We start from the raw sequence: 19,281 nt of genomic DNA, 5'->3' as shown, positions 1-19,281 counted from the left end.
GTTACACAACTTGATGAAGAAGGTCACAATTTCAGTTGTGGAAATGGTGCATGGAAGGTGACTAAAGGAGCAATTGTTGTTGCTCGAGGTCACAAAACTGGAACGTTATACACGACTTCAACTTGTAGAGAAACAGTTGCTGCTGTAATTGATGACTCGAAGAACAGTGAGCCATGGCATTGCAGGTTGGGCCATATGAGCGAAAAAGGGATGAAAATTCTTTTGAAGAATGGACAGATTCCAGAACTAAAGTCTGTTGAACATCAGTTATGTGAAAAGTGCATTCTTGGAAAACAGAAACGAGTGAGTTTCTTAAAAACTGGGAAGGAGCTCAAGAAAGAAAGACTAGAGTTGGTACACACTGATGTGTGGGGACCTGCACATGTTTCTTCTATTGGCGGATCATACTACTATGTGACTTTTATAGATGATTCAACAAGAAAAGTATGAGTTTACTTTATGAAGCACAAGTATGAAGTATTTGCTATTTTCAAGAAGTGGAAGGCTTTGGTTGAAAATGAAACAAATTAGAAAGTTAAGTGCTTGAGATCCGACAACGGAGGTGAATATTTCAATTCAGATTTCAAAGAGTATTGTGCTGAGAATGGGATCAGTATGGTGAAGACTGTTCCCCGAACGCCTCAAGAGAATGGAGTAGCTGAAAGAATGAATCGAACATTGAACGAGCGTGCTAGAAGCATGAGATTGCATGCAGGGCTGCCTAAAACCTTCTGGGCAGAAGCTATTAATACTATTGCCTATTTGATAAACAGGGGACCCTCTGTTCCTCTTGAATTCAGAATTTCTGAAGAAGTTTGGAGCAATAAAAAGGTAAATCTTTCTTATTTGAAAGTGTTTGGTTGTTTATCATATGTTCATATTAATGAATGTGATAGGAGCAAATTTGATCCAAAGTCTAATAAATGTTTTTCATTGGTTATGGTGATATCGAGTTTGGTTATCGTTTCTGGGATAATCAAAATCGGAAGATGATTCGTAGCAGAAATGTTATCTTCAATGAACAGGTTCTCTACAAAGATTGTGTTGGGAAGACATCAGATGGTGATTCCAAGTTGGAAGAGACTGGTACAGTCGATTTGAGACAATTTTCAGCTAAATATATACCGGTTGTCGAAGAAGAACAACGTGTTGTTGAAGATGAAATCGTTGAGAATGTGGCCCCAGAGGTAAATCAGCAAACATCGGTTATATAGTTGAGAAGATCATCAAGGAATCGAAAACCAGTTGAGAGATGGTCTCCATCTCTGAACTATATCTTGTTGACAGATAGAGGTGAACCTGAATGTTATGAGGAAGCAATACAATCTGATGAATCGATTAAGTGGGAGTCTGATATGAAAGATGAGAAGGACTCTTTGATGTTGAATCAGACTTGGGAGCTCACTGAGCTACCAAATGGAAAGAAAGCACTTCACAACAAATGGATCTTCAGAATTAAAGAAGAACATGATAAAACCATGAGGTACAAGGCAAGATTGGTTGTGAAAGGATTTCAATAGAAAGAAAGTATTGACTACAATGAGATCTTCTCTCCAGTAGTTAAATTGATGACAATCAGAACTATTTTGAGTTTGGTTGTAAAAGAAGACCTTCATCTTCAACAAATGGATGTCAAAACTGCTTTTCTTCATGGTGATTTAGATGAAGAGATTTACATGCGACAACCAGAAGGATTTGAAATCAAAGAAAAAGATGAGCTTGTGTGCAAGCTTCAGAAGAGTCTGTATGGTTTGAAACAGGCTCCAAGGCAATGGTAAAAGAAGTTTGATAGCTTCATGAAAAGTAACAATTTTTTGAGGTGTGAAGCTGATCATTGCTGCTATATCAAAAGGTTTGATAAATCGTACATTATTCTTCTTCTCTACGTTGATGACATGTTGATTGCTGGAGCAAGCTTGTATGAGATTAACAAGCTTAAGAAAGAATTCTCTGAAAAGTTTGCAATGAAGGATTTGGGTGCTGCTAAACAAATCCTTGGGATGAGAATTTTCAGGGATGAAGAAGTTCTCAAGCTTTCACAAGAAGAATATGTGAAGAAAGTTCTTAACAGGTTCAACTTGTATGATGCAAAACCAGTTACTACCCCCTTAGCTAGTCAGTTCAGACTATCTAAAGATCAGTCGCCTTCAACAGAGAAGGAGAAAAATTACATGGCCACTGTTCCGTATGCCTCTGTCATTGGTTGTATTATGTATGCGATGGTTTGCACAAGACCAGACATAGCACATGCAGTGGGAGTTGTTAGCAGATTCATGAGCAATCCGGGTAGACAACATTGGGAAGCAGTAAAGTGGATACTACGATACTTAAGAGGAAGTACGGGTCTCGCTTTGTGTTTTCAAAAGTCTAATATGGGTTTAGAAGGATATGTTGATGCTGATAATGGTGGTGATGTTGATAGTAGGAAGAGCACAACAGGGTACATTTATACTCTGGGAGGTACTGCAATCAGTTGGGTATCAAAATTGCAGAAGATTGTTGCTCTTTCTAGTTGTGAAGCAGAGTATGTTGCTGTGACAGAAGCTGCTAAGGAGATGATGTGGTTACAACCCTTTTTGCGAGAATTGGGTCAAAACTACGAGGAAAGTGTGTTGCGATGCGACAGTCAGAGTGTCATTCATTTGGCAAAGAATCATGTTTATCATGGCAGGACGAAGCATATAATGGTTCGTTATCATTTCATCCGGTCAGCTTTAGAAGATGGAGTATTAGCTCTTGAGAAGATTCCCGGGAGTGAGAATTCAGCTGATATGTTGACGAAAGCTGTGACAAATGAGAAACTAAAGTTGTGTGCAACTTCAGTTGGTCTTCTTCGTTAAGACACCGAATGGAAAGCCACTACCGATCGAGAGATGATGAAGTTAGTCTCTAAGTGGGAGATTGTTGAGTTATGGAGCCTACACTTATAATAAACTCTACATTGATAATTAGAGTTTATTGGGTTTTCTTTTTTTTGGTTTTGGACTTGGGCCTGAACAAAGTTATTTAGGTTTATTACCTGAATGTTTACCCTATAAATATGTGATTATTAAGGGTTTACATTGGTTAGACAGAATTCTAGAGAGATAAAGTGTGAGATAAAAACTCTGTATTTCTTCTTCTTCATAGTAAATCTGGTGGTGGCTGAAGTGGATGTAGCTCAATTTGAGTGAACCACTATAAATCTGTGTGTTCTTGTGTTCTTCTTTCTTGTGTTTTTACAGATTGTTTTCAAACAGGTCGGATTTGGGAGATACAAATCTAACATTTTTACCGGAGCCACCGTCGCTCACAAATCTGGTGATCCCACCTATGAAGCATGGGACACCAACAACGGCTAATTATGTGCTTTTCGTCAACTCCTTGTCGCTAATCCCGGGTTATTGCACTATGGAAACAACGATAACAGTTCAGTTGCCGCAAATGCCTTCGACAGAATCAACTATAACTGTCCCAAAACGTTTAACGCAAAATCAATCAATTAGACTAATTAATTTATTAATTGATCGAGAATGGAATGTTATTAGTAGCAAATCAATTAGACTAATTGATTTGTTAATTGATTAAAGATTTGATGTGAAATTAATTATATGATCTTATTGTTTAAATCATTTTTTTTTCTGCAAATGTAATATTCATTATTTAAGCTCTGGAATATTTACGTAAAAAAATACCAGTAATAAACTAGCAATAAAATTTCTCTCTTTTCTTAAATTTTCTTCAGAAATAAACAACTGAAAATGAATTATGCATATAAAATAATCAAAATGTCATTTTTAATTTGGTGTAAGAAATGAGTTATTTTATAAAATTACAAAAATATCCTTATAAATTAAAATATAAGAAACTTGAATAGTGGGTTATTTGAAAAAACATTTTTCCCACCAATATAATTAACTAGATTGAAAACAAACAATTTCAAAAACTTAGTTTACTTATTCTACTCGATCACTCTATTAGTGTTCTCAAACAAATAATTAAGATACATTCACATCCTTGAAATACAACACGAGTCCTCTTGAGAAAGACATTATTATTATGATGATGAAATAAGTACATGATATTTACTTGGACCTCTCTGATGCCAAATCCAACAATGTCCGGAAGAACTCGTGTGGGTACATCGGAGGTTGCTCTGCCAATGCCTGAAAAAAAAACAGAATTATTAGTCTTGAATAATCTGATTTCGGGTTATACTGATTGCTGTTACTGGCTTCTACAAACATCTTAATTAAAAATGCAATTTGGTAATAACCTGATGTATCAAAACAGTTGATGGTGTCATTCCAGGAACTGTGTTTACTTCTATAATCAATACCTGATAAATATAAAAAATAAAATGCAGTAAAAAACAGTTGTAATGCAATATTTGCAATCCAATCGACGAAATAAGCTGTGATTTAAAAGGGAATATTACCAATTTACCATACCTCACCACTGTCGGCATTGATGAAAGCATCAATACGTGAAAACCCTTCTAATTGCAGAGTATTTGCTATAACTTCAATTCTTTGTTTACATGTTGCCAACGCCTCTTTACTGGGTAGTTCAGGAAATAAGTTAAAATTTTAGACAAAGTAAACCACCTTCAGATTTTACATTTTCCAACAAGTTTTTCACCTAATGTTGTGGTCAAGTTATTTTTATAAGATTAAAAATTATTAAATATAAAATAATATTTTAGTCGTTTAATCCAAATAACTCAAATAATCGCAAAAAAAATGACATTGTACCTAATAATAGACAAGGGCGGTGGAGTAAGATTGATTCCAGTGCCACCTGAAAAAGAAGTACCATTAGTATTCAAATAGATAAAATAAACAACAAAATTTTAAAACATTAAAACTAAGGTTGAGCATATTATGGATTTACCCTAACCAGCCCAAACCCGAATTATACTATTTGGATAAAGTATTAAGCAGGTCAAAAACGTATCAAGACTATGGACAAGAAAAATAAGTTGAATAAATTTAATTTTCCTAAGAAATAAAATTCAATTTGGGTTGCATAACTCATACCCGACTCAACACATACCCAACTCATATTAATGAATAATATTGATTGATTAACAGATTGGATAAATTTAGTTTGGGTTGTAAATGAGTTAATATCGGTTGGGTTTAACTGTTTTTGGTCACTCCAAATTAAAAGAATATTTCTTCCTAGCAGAATCCATTATTTTTTATAAGGATACATTGAATACATACCTTGGAATTTCTCTTCAAGTGACAAAATACCTCCAGTCTCTTTGACTGTGACACTTGGAGTTAAAGAGTGCATTGACCCATTTTTTCCCACAACCCCAACTGTGACTTCTACCCATCTACTCTGTCCTTTCCATGTAAGTTCATTTGAGGATTTTGAACTTACAATAATCTCATCAGTCTCAACATAAGGTTCAAAGATTAAGAGCTCTGGTGGAGGATTTGGCATCTCAATTACTCCGTGTGCCTAAACAAGGTGGAAAGACATGCTTGAAAAACTATAGATGTAAAAGTATGCTCAAAATCATATTTATAGTACCTTTGACAAACTATTAGAAGGAATCCTATGAAGGCAATTCTTCAATGCTTCTACATAAACTTCAAGATCTTGTGCACAACTGCCAAAGATAAATATTAGCTTGCATGTTTAGGGTAATTCATCGTTAGTAACCAAAACTTTCATGCTCCTTAAATGGAAATATCACTTACCATAGCCTCGCTACCCCAGTAGAGCATCCATCTCTAGCTGGTTTTACACAAAGTGTCTCACATGTGAGCTTTGATGTCAAATCGTGCCAAACTTCGTGAACTGGCATACCAAGTAGATCATCTTTACTTCGAACGTCCTTGTTTATGGTAAGAACTCCAAAGTCTGCAAGCTAATCATGCAGAGAATGTGATGTTTAAATTGGGCTTGTATCAGAAAAGAAGGAAGAACAAATACTGCATTTTCTTTTCGATCAAAGTTTATTGCCCAGAGGAAGCTGGCACGAACCCCACCGCCCTGACCTCACACTTAAATCAGGGCGTTTTTAGTGGAATTCGAGCCCAAACCCTTTAAAAAAAATCACTTTAGCTACTCTCATGGGTTCAAATATACAGTGTATTAGGCAAACATCATGAACCCAATTAATAATTATGTCTTATTGCCAGGAGCTCATAGACAGAGAATAGTGTTTGGTTGTATCACTCAAAGTTATAAACAATTGCATTGAATCAATAATAAAAGCTATGAACTGAACCAACCAATATATTAACCTACATGGTTGAGAGAAAGAGAAGTCGCAACTTTGTCCATGCATATCTTCGAAGTCATCACGCCAGGACCTTAAATTTAGGAAATTAATAAATATTGAAGATTCAGAAAGCATTAGCGATATTTTATTTTAAACCAGGGTTTATCCCTGAGGAGGCTACCAGTATAAGGAACTCCTTCACTCTCAAGCATTAACTGGAGAGTACCATCTTCACCAATGCCTCCATGCACTGCCAAGTGTTAATAGAAATTAAAAAAAAAAAATGAAACATACAAAAGCTTTAATATTGAACAGATTCTTGTATATTGGAAGATGTCTTGAGCATCCATGAAGTTTGTTCTTAACATTAACCCTACTAGTTGTGGCTCAAAAACTTACCCGCAATGAAAACTGTTGCCTTAACTTCCTTAGCCAGTTTGATCCACTCTTTCAGTGTCAACTCTACTGGTATCTCATCAGGAATATCAAATCCTGAGAACCAATTGTGTTCCTTCAAGCCTTTCGTGAGATCATCCATTACTTGGTTTCGTAATTGAGCAGTCAACGCTGCCCGAGAGGGTTCGATAGCCTCCAAACATGCATCAAGAACTTCTTCTGTTGTATGCCTCAACACAAGAGAGTATCTGATAAAAATAAAAAGAGGAAATGTGAAGAACAATAGAACAATCCACAAAAATGGTATTTAAATTTTCAATACACCAGCATCCACTTACGGCAATGACCAGACTGTTCTGGTGCTTGCATGAGCATCATCGTCATTTGTACCTGAATTGAAAGGATAGCCTTTTGAATGTGCTAGCAGACAAGGAGTTACATCGAGCTGTATACGAAAATTTTGTCAGAACATAAACTTATCAATTATCCTAACAAGAACTTTAACATGCGTCCATTTGTAGATTGTTATATTTATCCTCAACTTGAGAAGATCTTCCACATGGTCCACAAACTTTTTTTTATTTGGGAAATAAAAGAGAACTAGCATGACACCCCATCGCCATGGTTCCCCGCATAAACTCAAAGCGCTTCCAGATGAAATCGAACCCGTGACTTTTTTGGTCTCTTAAGCCGACTCTTACCACTGGGCTACCTTAGTGGGGTAAGTCACAAACTGTTTTACTAATAGAGGGCATGGATCTCAGGGATGAAATTTAGAAGAAAAGGGGAACTCAGGGATGAAATTTAGAAGAAAAGGGGAAAAAGATCACTAGTAAATTCTAAGGCTTCCTGATTTACAAAGACTTAGAATTTACTCCAGATCTATGAAACATCAAGGTTGAAGTTTCTTAAAAAAAACTGAAAGGAATAATTAAAAAATTATTAATCTAGTAATAAAATAAAGCTCCTATGTGAGTAAGCAAAAATGCAAAAGGAAGCTCTCCTGAATACACTTACATCATCAAAAGCTCGCAAATTCAGCCAGACATTGGTTCCACTCATAAGAGATACTTGACGTTCAGAAGTGTCACCACCAAAAATGACAAAGACTTTATGCTTATCTTGGTGTTTGTCAAATATTTCTGGCTGATACTGTGATGTTGATGTTCTCAATCTAGATGAGGAACTTGACAATAAAAAATAAGGAGCCAAGGTGGGAAACCTCATACAAGCATGATTAATGATGCTCCTTAGGACATTTGAGTGAGAAAATCCAACCTGATCAATAAAGAGATACACACTCAGGATAATGTACCCCAGAAAAATCATAGTACTTTCTAACAACTTGCAAGAGCCTAGTTGGAGTCACAATCCCAATTTCAATGGGAAATTGCTAAAGTAAAATTGAAAGTTTTTTTTTCGATTGGTATAAGATCTTTTTTCATAAGATTATTTTTGTAATAAGATCCAGATTATAGTGTGATTTTTGTTGCTTCATTTTGTATACAAATCCCTTTCTATATCATGATTCAAATTATAATGTATTCTTTTTGATTGATTTGGTATAGAGATTTTTTTTCTCAATAATGATCAGATTATTTTTTAGACCACTGATTATTGACAAACAAAACAAAAGTATATTTTTCTGGATCATGAAATAAAAATGTTTGATACCAAAACAGCTAATAAATGCAGAAAGGCTGAAGGCCTAATTGCTGTTATACGGTGAGCCTTGAGATGGTGTCGGAATTACAGAATACCTTAGAAGCCTGTTGAAACAGGAAACTTGTTTGCTCCATCCCACTAATCTATACACAAGGAACTTCAAAGTTAGGATTCATGGTCATAATCCATGTGCACAGAAAATATGAGTCATCTTACCAAGTTGATGTCAGTAAATACTATAGTACCGGATTCAGTTTTCCCAAACTTATTTTCCAAAGAAGACGACAAGTGAGAAGGGGGCAGAAGCCATCCATCAATCCTAGCGAAGTCACGCAGGCCAAGTCTTTGGAAAAGTAGAGATGCTCCATGACGGATACTTTCTATGACATCTACTGGGAACCTAGGAGGAGTGTGGTATGAAACCTGCAACCAGTATGGAGGTGATTGGAAGGAAAAAATATATAATTCAATTTGAATTGGAACATATAAAAAGGACTTGCTTATGTGTAATCTTCATTTGAACATAAGCTATTGCAGTCAATCCAAATCTAAGTTATCCTAGTAGAATGGAGAGCATATACTTCCTTTGCATGCTTGCTTACCTGCCTTGTAGGAAGATACTTCCTTCGATAGTTAAATATTGCATCCTTCTCATACAAATCGCCACTTCCATGTAAATGAAGCTCCACCTGGACATGGCGAAAAGGGGGAAAAGCATTACACTTGAAACTTCATGGATCCACATATATTTGTGAGGCTAGAACGATGAAAAACCCATTTGAAACTTCATTTCTAGAGAAACTGTATATGCTATCCTGCTTCAACAATCAACCCATAACCTCATAATTAGCAAATTGTGCAGTGAGTACTTCAATTCCATAAAAGCCCCTTCACATCTGAAGTGATTCTAAATAATCTAAACTTGATCATATAAAGCTTGATTACAAGCTCCTGAGCTTACTTCTTAAGAAATTATTAGCACAGCAACACTCAACATGCATTAAAATTAGCATAACCTTCCCATAAATTTAGTCATAGAATATTTAGAGAAGTGATATTTATCAAGTTAATTTATGTAAGTTATATGATAAAAATATACTAAACAATTACACATATGCATAATGTTCATAATGTTCATAAGGTCATTAACACCAAGCTACTGAGTCATCCCATCAGGTTGTGACCTATGTTTAAACATATGAAGCTCAATCAAAATGATTCATCAGTCAGAAAAGCTTGCATACATGTGAACTGAGCAGAAGATATCAAGCAATCGACACCTTCAGTCAGCAGTTCAAGACATTATGTATCAGAACCTACAATTAGGAAGCTTCTTAAGTCTATGCCAAAGGCTTGCATGGACCTTTCTTTACATTTTATAAGGGAAAACAAAATTAATCAAGACGTGAGAAATATGCATTCTAGATTTTAGTAGCCACAATTATGCATATAGAAACATCCATAATTAATTAAAATGTGATACCTCAGTTGGTAGTAGAACAACAGGTCTGCACTCAGAACCAGAACCAACATCCAGAACAATGGCAGTAAATTCTTTTCCTCCCTCAAGAAAAATTTCAATAAGGACTTTGTCGTCAATTCCCTGTCAAAGTGGCAAATGCAGATAAATCCAAATAGCATGCACTCCATTCTTTGCTGGAACTCAGATATTACTCGCTTTTTTGTGTTCATTTGAAAACATACTTCACTTTTTCTCGGAAAAAAACATAGTTCACCTATTTATGGCTTTTCAAATAGAGAAAAAGAAAGATTTTTGATATATTATTCTCATAATATGTAGCTGATATTCAAGTGAAGAAAAAGATAATTTTTTTATACAAATATTAAGTTAGTTTTCCTCTATTAGAATAGATCAGAATCCCTAAATACCTCAACTAACTTATTCTAATATGTAGAAATAAATTAGAGAATAAAATAAAAACAAAGCCTAGTTTGACAATTTCCACAACAACTAAAGTCAGAGATTTCACTCCATTATTGTCACTGCTAATGAAACAATAAAGCATATATTTTCTGAAAGTGCACTCCGTTTGGTTCCATGAAAGGTTGAGAAAAAAGTTCTAAAAATATTTTGTGTGGCCAACTCTTGAAGTTCTCATAACAAAATTAATCGGAATTTTCATCCCACTACAATAATTCTTTAAAGCAGCACCTTCTTGTCTATCTTAAATGATGTAAGAGAACACCCAACATAAAGAAGAAAGGAGCATACCTCCAATATTATGTCATTAGCTTTCTTAAGAGAATCAGTAACACCATAAGCAACAGAGACTCCAATGCTTGACCCTGCTTTTGCTGGTTTAACCTTCAATTTAAACAATGAATCCCAATGTAGACCCAGGTTTATCATCATAGTTCAAACATTATTACATATTTATCCATAAAGTAATACCACAACTTTTCCATGGTCAGCATCCAGATTATTTTCCACAAACCATTTTAATAATTGGGATTTGTCATATTCACTTCCCTGAAATTACAAGAATAAGCCCAAACAGAGTTAAGAGTAGGCATATATGTTCCAATAGCAACTCTAAATATTTCTCCACATAAGTAGTTCTTGATTAAATAAAAACTATTCAACATTCATATCATTTGCATCAGAGATGTAAGATTCTAAGCAATACCAATGAACAGGAGATTGAGTTCCTTATGAGGCTACTAATAGATAATTTAGTTAAAGCAACACCTGGAATAGGAAACCAGGTACAGTCACAAAACCTTCTCTATCAAGAGCCACAGAAGCATCATACTGCAAATCATCAGAACAGATAATGGTTCAAGTCATAATACAATGAAACATATATAGATTTTTTAGTAAGGCCATTTATGTGTACATAAACATCAAGTTCAAAAACATTGCTTTTTAGAAGAAGAATGTTGACAAAAACAAATGTCTACCTTGTCAAATGCTGTACGGCATTCCTTTGACCTAGTGCCAACAAATGGAATATTAGCTTTTTCCAATAGTTCCTAAAATGAGAACCAGAGTAAGAAGCAAAATGTAAATGGCTAAGTTTTCCAAAATTTTCTTTAACAAGTGATCATTACTGCATAGTGAATGAACTATACCTGAATTCCACCATCTTCACCAAATCGGCCATGGATAACTGGGAAAACTATATCAACTGAGGCAGCAAGATGTTCTGTAAAGTCTGATAAAGATGGGAAATCTTGGGCAAGGCTGTAAAAATTTAAAATTAACAGCATTCAGATCATCAATACTGGAATAGCAACTTGTGTGTTACAGCTTACAGCTTACAGCTAAAAGTTCACCTTTCAAGTTTGTAATCAAAATCTGCAGGAGTATTTGAATATACCTACAAATCATATGAAAAAAAATTAGCAAATCACTTGGGTTTATCTTCATTAGCAGGGAAAGCATGTTTATCAAAAAATTTAAAAAATTAGATTACACAGTCTATAAACCTGAGCAGAGGATATTGCAAAGGCATTGAGATTACTGTCAATGTAGTAGCACTTCACATGAAAATCTTCCCCCTGGTATAAAATATAAAGAAATCACCCTCCTATTCACAACTGTACTCATGCTGATGTACTCATGCTGCTGATGAAGTTATGATTGATAATTAATTTACCTGTATGTGATCAAGGACTGATCTAGCGGAGTTCAGCGAAATCCCACGCTCCGCAGAAGGACCTCCGCAAATGATCCCAACTCTTAATGATTTTCTTTTCTCTCTGTTCAACTCAAAAGTGTCTACTCGATCATTGGAGACAATCTCAGTGCTGGCTCGGATGACGGAGCATCGGTTCAGAGACAGAGTTGTCTTCACTGGCACGACCAGCTCCGGCGGAACAAAGGAGCTCCGAGAAGAAAGGGAATTCGATGGATCGTAACGGCGGCGGAGGATGGTAGAGAGGGAGGCGGGGGAGAGAGAAGAAGCCATGGAAGTAAGTGATGGTAGTGGGAGTATGGAAGGTTGGGTTAGAAATGGAGATAACTACTTGATAATTGTTCGTTTTCAAATAAAGAAATGAAGACGGCCGGCAGACGACGGCCATTTTGCCGGTTGCATCTTTTTTGTCGCCAAGCTGTTGATGTTTATGTGTTGTCGTCTAGAGATTTTTTTTTATTTGTTTTAAAATATTGAGAATTATGATTAAAAAATGACTTAGATAACAAAAGAAATGTCACAAATTATTCTATCATATTTGAATTTAGAGAGAAAATAAAATAATAATTATTGTTAAAAAATAATAATTTTTTTTTTAAAAATGACTATATTCTGAAAATTGATAATATTCGCGAAATTTTTTTCTGATACATGGTCATGTTTGGAACATTTTTATGGTCTTGTTTTCGTTCCCAACATGATTATTTTTTCGAATATGGCCATAATTTTAATTTATTATTATATTTTTAAGATAATTTTTTTATTTCTCTCATATACCAGTGACAGATCACTCTTACAATAATATTAACTTATGATAAATAAATTATTTGGTGAGGTATTCAAATAGACGTGCACAACATCGTTCTCACATAGTGGAGAGAAGTCCCGAACCTATATATAGACACAAAAATGACTGAATATAATGTAAAATAATTAGATTTTAAGTTCTTTACCATTTAGATGTAATTGCTTAATATCATTTGAAAATTTTATTATATTGAATTAAATGTTTGTTTGTTGTACCATGAAAACGACTATATTATCTCTCAACTTTATGTTATTTTTAATAAAAATTACAAAGATCCAACCACTACCCAACCAGCTAACAAGTCTCCACAAATAGACAAAGTTTGGTAAAAAAAATAAGAATATTGATTGTTAATTAAGCTCGATCCTATGCTAGAGATGTTTGTTAAGTTTTGTTTGTATATAAAAACTTTAACGTTGTTTGTTAAGAGAAATTATTTCTAATGAAAATTAGTCTTTAAGTTATAGTGTAGTGAATTTAAGTACGGATAGGTCAATTGAATTAAGAGTAAATCTTATAAAACAAAAATCAAGAGTAAAAGAGTTGTCAAATTGAATATTTTACTTGCATAAGAAAATGTTTTTTTTCTTTTTTATTGAGTATCCATATAATTAAAAAAACATTTGGCACAAACAAAAAAAATCATTTTTAACTAAGGCTTTGTTCAGTTTGGGATATTTTTTTACTCCCCTCTCATCAATAAATCACTTAATTCATTAACCAAAATACTAAAATACTCTTTATTTTAAATTATTATTTATTATTTTATTATTATATATCAATACCCTTTAAATAATTTTACCAAAAATATTTTAGTCTCCTCAAAAATCATCACCAATCATTATTCATTTCCCCTTTTAAATTATTACAATAACCCCAATTCAAACGAAGCCTAAATTTTAAATTAATGTACTAGGGAGATGGGACCATTTAAAGATTCCCTTTCCATAAAGTATCTCTTTGTCATTTTTTTATCTTCATTAAGGCTTTGTTTGAATTAGCTTATAAAATAGTTTATTTTCCTTTACATAATAATTTAGTATGGTAATTTTAACTTAAAAAATTAATGCAAAAATTATAATCAAATATATTTGTGTGTTTAAACCTCTTTTAATTACCTTTAAACTTAAATTTAAAATTCATTTTTTTTATAATCTTTTTTAATATGTTATTATTCATTTTCTCCTTTATTCTATTTTTTATCATTTATTATTTATTTATATACTTTATTGAATTATATATAATTATTTATATAAAATGATTGTAATAATAAAATATAAATTTAAACAAATATATATTTATTTTTTATTTTTTACAAAAAATATTTATCTAAAAACACAAATTTAAACTTATATATCTTTTATCTTATTTATATTTGTTATTTAAAATAATAGTATATCATATTATTTTTATAAATAATTAATTATATTATTAATTAAAAAATTAAATATTTATATTAAATATATTAGTAAAAAATATAAATAAAAATTGACTTTAGAGATTTCATAACTTATTAGTGAAGGTAGCTCAAAATTATAATAATTTATAAAAATTAATATATTTATATAATTGATTTTAAAATAAATTATATTTTAATTTAAATAATTTATTAATATTTAAAATTAAGTTAAAAAACAAACTATTTTAAATAAAAATATTAAGTTTATAAATATATAATTAAATAATAAGTTATATAGATTATTGATAATTTAAAAAAAGAAATAAAGTGATTTATCATGACTCTTCAAGTAGGATACCAATATATGGCAATACGTGTTCAGTTTGATGTACGAAATTTTCATGGGACACGTTATAAATGAATTTTTAATAGTATAACTTTATTTTAATATATATAAAAGTTGTATACAATACTCTTTATTTTCGCATAGCACCTACCTAATTTGGAAAGAAGAAAAAATATTTTTTTTCTTTCTTATATTTTTTTAAGATATATTTCTTTTTTTTTCAAATGAGGTAGGTGTTGTGCGAAGGTGTTGTATAAGAGTGTTGTATGTACCATTACTCTTTTATAAAATATGAAAAATAAATAAATATATTTGTAGTTTTTTTTAAAAGATTTATAAATATTAAAAGTAAGAAAGAATACTAAATATAACTTTGATGGTGTGATCATTTCTTAAATATATTCATTACCTAAAAATTTATTGTTGGGAAGAATGTCAATTTTATCTACAAAATTGGACGGAGGTGTCAAATTTATTATTAAAGTCGTAAAATTATATTTATGTATATAATCTTGACAAAAAGTGTCAAATTTATTTTTCTTAACAGAATTATTTAACGGCGTTAAAATTTTGTTGACATGGCAATGCCATGTCATATTCACATATTTTATATATACATATTTTTATATTCACATATTTTATATATACATATTTTTTATAATCCAATTTAATCATTTAAACATGACTTTAATGTTATCCCTACATTCATGTTTTCCAAATTTCACAACTTTCCGACTTCAATAATTGTTATCCTGTTGCCGCCGATCTCGTCACCAAATCCTTAACTCATACCTTCGTTCCTCTTAATTAATCCTCCAGACTTTCTCTTTCTCAGACGCCAATGTAATTCCGATCTCGTCACCAGATCCCTAACTCATACCTTCATTCCTCTCGATTAATCCGTCGGACTTTCTCTTTCTCAGCCGCCAATGTAATGTGGTACCACGTCCTCCTCAATATCTATCCTCTATCTTCCACAACTTTGAATCGACTTGTTCGCCGTCAAATCAACAGCCTCCTCATATTCGAGTTACCATGAATAGAGGTCAGCTCCAGATCATATATAGATATCAAAATTCAGGTAATTCTCAATCGCAGCAGCGATCAAGCTCGATTTTTTGCCCGAAGGACCATATAGCAAGTATCCTCTCTTCTACTGTCCTCTAAAACTCCTTCCTCCTGATGAACATATCCAAATCTTCGATTATCATCTTCTTTATATCTCCCTCCGTCGCCAATGTATTGCAGGATGAACCAGATTAACGCCGGTCCATGGACTACCATCGCTAATCTTCTGGTCCCGTGATTGCCGAGAGTAAAAATCTTGAGAATCTTCATCTGTTCGACTCGATGATTTCACCTCATGCGAGATCCATTTAAATTTTGCGCCATTGAAATAATCCAGCATCTCCTCATCCTTGCCCATTGATGTCATGTGTAGATCTTTTAGTATCCTTGTCAGGCATGGTGACTCTGAAAGTTGAGGTGGATTGGAAGATCTTAGATCTTAAATAGAATTGAAATAAGCAAATAATAGTAAAATTGAACAAACATTTGGGCAAAAGATCCGAACAATACTCTCATTCCTTAAACACTGTTACTGGTGATCATAAAATTGAACCAATTAAGCTAAAGATCAGATAACAACTAAGAAAACATGAATTATTCAGATCAAATTAAACTAATTAATTTGATGAAATTGTAAATCATTGGGTGCCTTAATGTCAATCTGCCATCATTTGAACTGAAGTGATGATGCAGAAGATCAGGCGGCGGCGGTAACTGTACAGAAGGGAATTTCAGTCGACGGTGGAATAGGCGGAATGAGAATTTCAGTCGACAGTGGAATTATGCGGGAAGGAAATAGAAAAGTAGAAGCGATGAAAAAATGTTGAAACCCTAAATCCTATAAGAAAGGTGAAACTTGCAGAGGGGCGTTATGGTTTGGTTTCAAAACTACTGTGCACTCGTCGGAATACCAGAGCTTAAAGAGGTTTAACATTTTAATTTATTTTATTTGTATGATAAAAGTATGTTTGAAATGAAAATTGAATTATAATATATATATATATATAATGTGTGAATATGACGTGGCAATGCCATGTCAACAAAAATTTAACGTCGTTAAATAATTTTGTTAAAAAAAAAATAAATTTGACACTTTTTGTCAAGATTATATACATAAATAGAATTTTACAACTTTAATAATAAAGTTGACACCTTCATCCAACTTTGTAGATAAAATTGACATTCTTCCCATTTATTGTTTATATACTTAACGTTGAAGGCCATCACAACTCCTCGACCCACTTGTAACGTTTTGTCTTTAGTATATGAATTAATAATTTCAGTTACATCACATTTATTCCACAGTTATGCTTATTAAGTTAGGTGTTTTACGTTTTCTTTCTTTCTTTCTGACTTTAGATAGCTGCAATTCTTTTTCATTAGTTGTATCTAATCTGTTTTATCTTTATCTTTGACAATAAAAGATCTCTCTTCATCTGTTTTTTCCACACTTCGTTGTTCATCACTTTCTTGCATTTCGCACAACAATTGGTATCAGAGCGGGTTAGATCCGATCAGATTATCACTATTTGTTTTCTGGCGAGAGAATGTCTTCAATGAATCTGAAAATCGAAAAATTCACAGGGCAAAACAGTTTTGGTCTATGGCAGATCAAAATGCGAACCTTGCTTAAACAACAAGTCGTCTGGGCACAATTGTCGAAGGAAAAAGCGAAGATAGTTGTAGGTCCTGCAAAGGAGTCTTCCTCTAGTAAAAATCACTGTTGAGTTTGAGGTCTTGGAAGAGAAGGCACACTCAACAATTTTACTCTGTCTGGCTGATGAAGTGATTACTGAGGTATCAGATGAATATACCGCAATCGGTCTGTGGTCGAAGTTAGAGGCTATGTACATGACAAAGTCACTGACTAACAAGTTGTTATTGAAGCAACGTCTATTCAGTCTTCGTATGCTTGAAGGTAAGTCTCTTCGTGAACATCTTGATAAGTTAAACACTATATTACTTGAATTGAGAAATATAGATGTTAAGATCGAAGATGAAGATGCTGCATTAATTTTGTTGGTATCTTTACCCAACTCGTTTGAAAAATTTGTTCAATCGTTCGTTGTGGGTAAAGACTTTGTAGTTCTAGAGGAAGTTCGATCAGCACTTCATACTAGAGAACTGCGCCATAAGGCGAGCGGTGAAATTCTAGACAATCAAGCATCTGGGTTGATTGCCAGCACAGTCAACTACAAAGGGCCTGAAAAGAAGAAGGATCAAAAATACAAAGCTAAAGGCCTTAGTGCTAAAGACATCTGCAATTACTGTAAAGAACCTGGTCATTGGAAGAATAATTGTCCTAAGAAAATTGTCAAATATTCTACGGCTGCTATAGCACATAAAGACAAAGACGCCGACTCGGAGGAAGCATTGCCCTTGTAGCCAACGCTTCTCTACACCCTATTGATACGTGGGTGTTGGATTTAGGGTGTTCATATCATATGAGTCCGAACAAAAAATGGTTCGATACCTATGAAGATTATGATGGTGGAAACGTTGTCATGGGAAATGATTCCATATGTAGAACGATGGATATTGGGACTATCAAGATTCTGACTGATAATGGTAAGATACGGACCTTAACTGGCGTTTAGCATGTTCCTCAATTGAAGAACAACCTAATATCTTTAGGCATTTTAGATGCTAAATGTTTCAAGTTTATCGGTGAAGAAGAAATATTGTGCATCAGTAAAGGTTCAAAAATAATACTGAAAGGTATCAAATAGAATACCTTGTATATACTACAAGGTAAGACGCTGATAGGTTCCGCTGCGGTCGCATCCAAATCTGTGAATCAGCACCCTTATGTAACCAAGTTGTGGCATATGCGACTTGGACATATGGGGGAGAGGAGGATGCAAATTCTGTCCACACGAGATCTTCTATCTGACCACAAGGTTACCAACCTTGAGTTGTGTGAACACTGCATTTTCGGGAAAAAGCATCGCCGTAAGTTTAGTAAGGGAGTTCACAAAACTAAGGGCACACTAGATTATATCCACTCTGATTGTTGGGGTCCTGCTCAAGTTGAAAGTATAGGAGGTTATAGCTGTTTTGTAACATTCATAGATGATTACTCAAGGATGACCTGGTTGTATCTTCTGAGACATAAGAACGAGGTATTTAAGACCTTCAAACATTGGAAGGCACTGATGGAGAATCAAATTGGAAAGAAGGTTAAGAGGTTGCGAACAGATAATGGACTTGAATTCTGTTCATCTGAGTTTAATGAGTTCTGTAGGGATATGGGGATTACAAGACATCACATTGTCCGAGGTACACCACAACAGAATAGTGTAGCAGAAAGGGTGAATCAAACACTGTTAGAGAGAGTTAGAAGCATGCTCTCTAATACTGGATTGGCTAGAAAGTACTGGAGTGAGGTTGTCTTAACGGCTTGCTATCTAATCGATTGTGCACCACACACCAGGATTGATTGCAGAATCCCTTATGAGGTATGGACTGGTAACGTCGTTGATTATTCTCATCTGAAAGTCTTTGAGTGCACATCTTACTATCATGTTAATGAAGGGAAGTTGAACCAAGGGCAAAACAGGGTATTTTCATGGACTATGGAGATGGAGTCAAGGGATATAGAATCCGGTCATCTTCTGAAGGTAGAGTAATCCTTAGTAGGGATGTCACCTTTAATGAGAAGTTTATACTTAACTCCTCTATCAAGCCATCACTTTCTGGAGAAAATAATAATACTGAGAA

The 19,281-nt window shown here is 33.7% G+C and overlaps 1 protein-coding gene across 1 annotated transcript; it reads right to left on the bottom strand.

Annotated features, from left to right (window-relative positions):
* Positions 1-3,897: 3,897 nt before the first annotated feature.
* LOC124920059 lies at positions 3,898-12,368 on the bottom strand. The gene is made up of 24 exons (XM_047460462.1): positions 11,902-12,368; positions 11,732-11,803; positions 11,579-11,622; positions 11,375-11,486; positions 11,204-11,275; positions 10,992-11,054; positions 10,695-10,772; positions 10,515-10,607; positions 9,765-9,884; positions 8,884-8,970; positions 8,498-8,704; positions 8,377-8,424; positions 7,634-7,894; positions 6,955-7,061; positions 6,620-6,864; positions 6,402-6,470; positions 6,247-6,311; positions 5,694-5,863; positions 5,524-5,602; positions 5,208-5,451; positions 4,734-4,779; positions 4,431-4,539; positions 4,256-4,318; positions 3,898-4,145 (listed from the first exon to the last, which is right to left on the bottom strand). The coding sequence occupies exons 1-24, from the start codon at positions 12,211-12,213 to the stop codon at positions 4,065-4,067; spliced, it is 2,847 nt and encodes a 948-aa protein (XP_047316418.1). The 5' UTR covers positions 12,214-12,368; the 3' UTR covers positions 3,898-4,064.
* Positions 12,369-19,281: the final 6,913 nt, after the last annotated feature.

Source organism: Impatiens glandulifera, chromosome 1, assembly GCF_907164915.1.
Source record: "Impatiens glandulifera chromosome 1, dImpGla2.1, whole genome shotgun sequence".
In the NCBI taxonomy this organism is placed as follows: Eukaryota; Viridiplantae; Streptophyta; class Magnoliopsida; order Ericales; family Balsaminaceae; genus Impatiens; species Impatiens glandulifera.
This window is presented reverse-complemented; position numbering and strand designations above follow the sequence as displayed.

What these genes read in the sequence shown, in the direction of transcription:
- LOC124920059 (XM_047460462.1), bottom strand. Translation starts at nt 12,213, where the DNA reads ATGGCTTCTTCTCTCTCCCCCGCCTCCCTCTCTACCATCCTCCGCCGC. An exon ending in TTGTTCTACTACCAACTGAG is followed by an intron (nt 8,971 to 9,764) that starts GTATCACATTTT and finishes CGCCATGTCCAG; the next exon opens with GTGGAGCTTCATTTACATGG. An exon ending in CTTCTAATAGTTTGTCAAAG is followed by an intron (nt 5,452 to 5,523) that starts GTACTATAAATA and finishes CACCTTGTTTAG; the next exon opens with GCACACGGAGTAATTGAGAT.